Source organism: Malus sylvestris, chromosome 15 (genome assembly GCF_916048215.2).
Source record: "Malus sylvestris chromosome 15, drMalSylv7.2, whole genome shotgun sequence".
In the NCBI taxonomy this organism is placed as follows: Eukaryota; Viridiplantae; Streptophyta; class Magnoliopsida; order Rosales; family Rosaceae; genus Malus; species Malus sylvestris.
In genome coordinates this window covers 53,609,170-53,612,451 of record NC_062274.1, presented here as the reverse complement: position 1 = coordinate 53,612,451, position 3,282 = coordinate 53,609,170, and the positions used below count along the sequence as shown (strand labels likewise).

Here is a 3,282-nt window from a genome sequence, read left to right as displayed (position 1 = left end):
CCGTCGGGGATTGATTTTGGAAGAACGATGAACGAGGAACGAATAACACTTTCTTCAAGGGCCGTCGAGGCTTGATCTTGAGTTAGTGATTGTTGATCTAAGGGCCGTCGGGGCTTGATCTTGGAAGAACGATGAATGAGGAACGAAGAACACTTTCTTCAAGGGCTGTCGGGGCTTGATCTTGGAAGAACGATGAACGAAGAATGAAGAAGGCTTTCTTGATTCTTCGGGAACCTGGATGCTTGAGAGCTTCAGAGTTTCAGAGCTTCAGAGCTTCAAGGTGTAATATGAATTGGTTCCCTCCTTGAAATGAATGAATTAGCCTTCTATTTATAGAAATTTCCAAGGCCTAATTTTGAATATAATATTCCAGATGAAATAAGTCATTTCTGCCAGGTGTTGACACGTGTCCTGTTTGATGACTTTTCCAACTTATTTTGATTTTTTGTTTAGACACACGCTATGTGTAAAATTTATGTAGTACATGAGCGTTAAAACTTTGATTTATCGGTCAACATTTATTTACCGAAATTTCGATGTCTACACCTCGATCAAAATATTTAAACAAATAAGGTTTCAGTCTAATAATTAGGTTGATTAAGAACCGGAACCAAAATGACCCTTATAAGAATTTGAGTAAAAGAAAAATAACAAGGTTCTTTTGAAATGTTACAGGAAGATGTTGGGATTCTCAAGGATATGGGTTGGGATTTTTACAGATTTTCCATCTCATGGTCTCGCTTGTTACCTAGTAAGACAATCAATATGGGATATTAAAAATCTCTAATTGACTATTGTTTTAAAATTATATACTATAAATATGATGATTATTACACTTCTAATAATGCAATTACACTGTTTTTCTTTCTCCCCAAAACTTTTTGATCAGATGGTAAGCTAAGTGGGGGAGTGAACAAGGAAGGAGTAAAATATTACCAAAACCTCCTCAATGAGCTTCAAGCCAATGGTTATCCCCATGACTCCTTTGCGACTAATCTTACCCAAAAAGAAAAAGATAATACTAATTACTGTTCATTTCATTTCTGTAATGTATTAATTTTTAAATATTGCAGGTATAAAACCCTTTGTGACACTCTTTCATTGGGTTTTTCCCCAGGCTTTGGAGGATGAGTATCTTGGCTTCTTAAGCCCTACCAGTGTGTAAGTGAAATAATAACTTCCTGATCAGCACTTATAAACTAATGAAATGCTTAATTTAGAGTTCAAAATTTAATTAAACATTTTATTTCATATATAGGAGTCATTTTGTGGACTTTGCAGAACTTTGCTTTAAAGAATTTGGTGACAAAGTTAAGCACTGGATCACGTTAAATGAGCCTCAAACTTATAGCGTCCAAGGTTATTCAGTCGGAGCATTTGCTCCAGGCCGATGCTCTAACCATACAAAATGCAAAGAGGGTGGAAACTCGGCGACGGAGCCATATTTGGCCGCGCATCACCAACTTATAGCTCATGCAGCCGCTGTAAAAGTGTATAGAGAAAAGTACCAGGTAAGTTTTAAATATATACATATATGTATACACACACACGTACATATTACATATAATCAAATATTAATATCGAATATGCATGCATGCACAGGCTTCACAAAAGGGCGTGATTGGAATAACAGTTAACGCAGGCTGGTCCGTTCCATTTTCTAATTCAACGGAAGATAAAGTAGCTGCAATTAGAGCACTTGACTTTTCGTATGGATGGTACATACGCTATTCTAAATAATTGGATCACTAAAGCAATTAAACTATTAGACCACTTGATCTACAATTCACATTTTGTTTTTGAAACTTGCTTAATATATACTTGAAAATTTCGATATAATTATAGGTATATGAATCCAGTGACAAAGGGTAGCTATCCAAAGATTATGCAAACCCTAATTGGAAGTCGATTGCCCAAGTTCACCAAAGAGCAATCCAATATGCTAAAAGGTTCGTGTGATTTTATTGGATTGAATTACTACTCATCGTCTTATGCAAAAGATGTTCCTGTTAAGGCTGCACAGCCAAGCCAGTCAACCGACGCTCAGGTCGAATCATTAAGTGAGTAAATTTAGTTAAAAAATTTTAGCTTCCGATATATAATTTTTTTAATCAAAGCACCACTAACAAGACTTTGAAAAATGAATATTGTTGTGGCAGACAACCGCAATGGAGTCCCTATTGGTCCAATGGTACGTCTCCTATATATACAACAAGTTCATACATATTAAACTTTTAAACCCTCTTACCTCATACTATGATGTAGCTCACACAACTTTACATGCTTGGTTTAAGGCTGCTTCAGATTGGCTTTACATTTATCCACGAGGACTTCTTGATCTATAAACTTACACAAAGAGAAAGCATAAAAATCCAGTTATTTACATCACAGAAAATGGTAATTAATGTCAAATAATATATACATACATACACGTATTACCATTTATATTTCCACATGAAACTAAATAAACATCACTTTTTTTTTTCGCAGGAGTTGACGAGGCAAATGATCCCAAATTATCATTCGAGGAAGCTCTCCTCGACAATCAAAGAATTAAATATTACGATGAGCATCTTTATTATGTTCAAGAATCCATTAGGTAAGTGATTTAACAAAAGAAAAGATTTGATTTGTTCTCATTTCTTGGACGAACATGATTGTATCTAACATTTGATTAAGCAGGAAGGGCGTTAATGTGAAAGGGTTCTTTGCGTGGGCTTTGCATGACAACTTTGAATGGGCTAACGGTTACACTGTGAGGTTTGGTATCATATATGTGGATTTTAAAAATGGACAAAAAAGACATTACAAACTCTCAGCTCGTTGGTGGAAGAATCTTCTTAAAGGTAATTCCCACTCGGGTTCTAAACATAATTCCTCAAAGGGCAACACCAAACCCTCAAAGGGCAACATCAAAAACTCGGGTACAAAACCTAAATCCTCAAAGGGAGACATTCTTTAATTGCTATGTGGATAATGAGTTTCATATATATTGTCAATAATGAATATGTTGTAAACATTCCTAGAATAAGTGTGATTGTGTAAATCCTAGATTAGATTTGATTCTAGTTATCCTTTCCTATTACAACTTGTATTACTTGGAGGAGAATGAATATCTTCTCTCCCCTTACTACTATAAATAAAGGCACAATGTAGGAGGGATAACAACACATACATTCCCCTACAATTTTACAAACACACATCCCTCTCCTCTCTCTCTCTGCCACCGGCCCTAGTCTCTCTGTCAGATAAAAATAGACTACAACATGTTATCAGCACGCT

General features: G+C 35.6%; 1 protein-coding gene across 1 annotated transcript; it reads left to right on the top strand.

Annotated features, from left to right (window-relative positions):
* Positions 1-570: 570 nt before the first annotated feature.
* Positions 571-2,577, top strand: LOC126601510 (beta-glucosidase 12-like). Its single transcript, XM_050268233.1, has 9 exons — positions 571-751; positions 890-967; positions 1,074-1,161; positions 1,259-1,511; positions 1,603-1,718; positions 1,846-2,060; positions 2,160-2,191; positions 2,295-2,397; positions 2,491-2,577. The coding sequence occupies exons 1-8, from the start codon at positions 667-669 to the stop codon at positions 2,343-2,345; spliced, it is 918 nt and encodes a 305-aa protein (XP_050124190.1). The 5' UTR covers positions 571-666; the 3' UTR covers positions 2,346-2,397; positions 2,491-2,577.
* Positions 2,578-3,282: the final 705 nt, after the last annotated feature.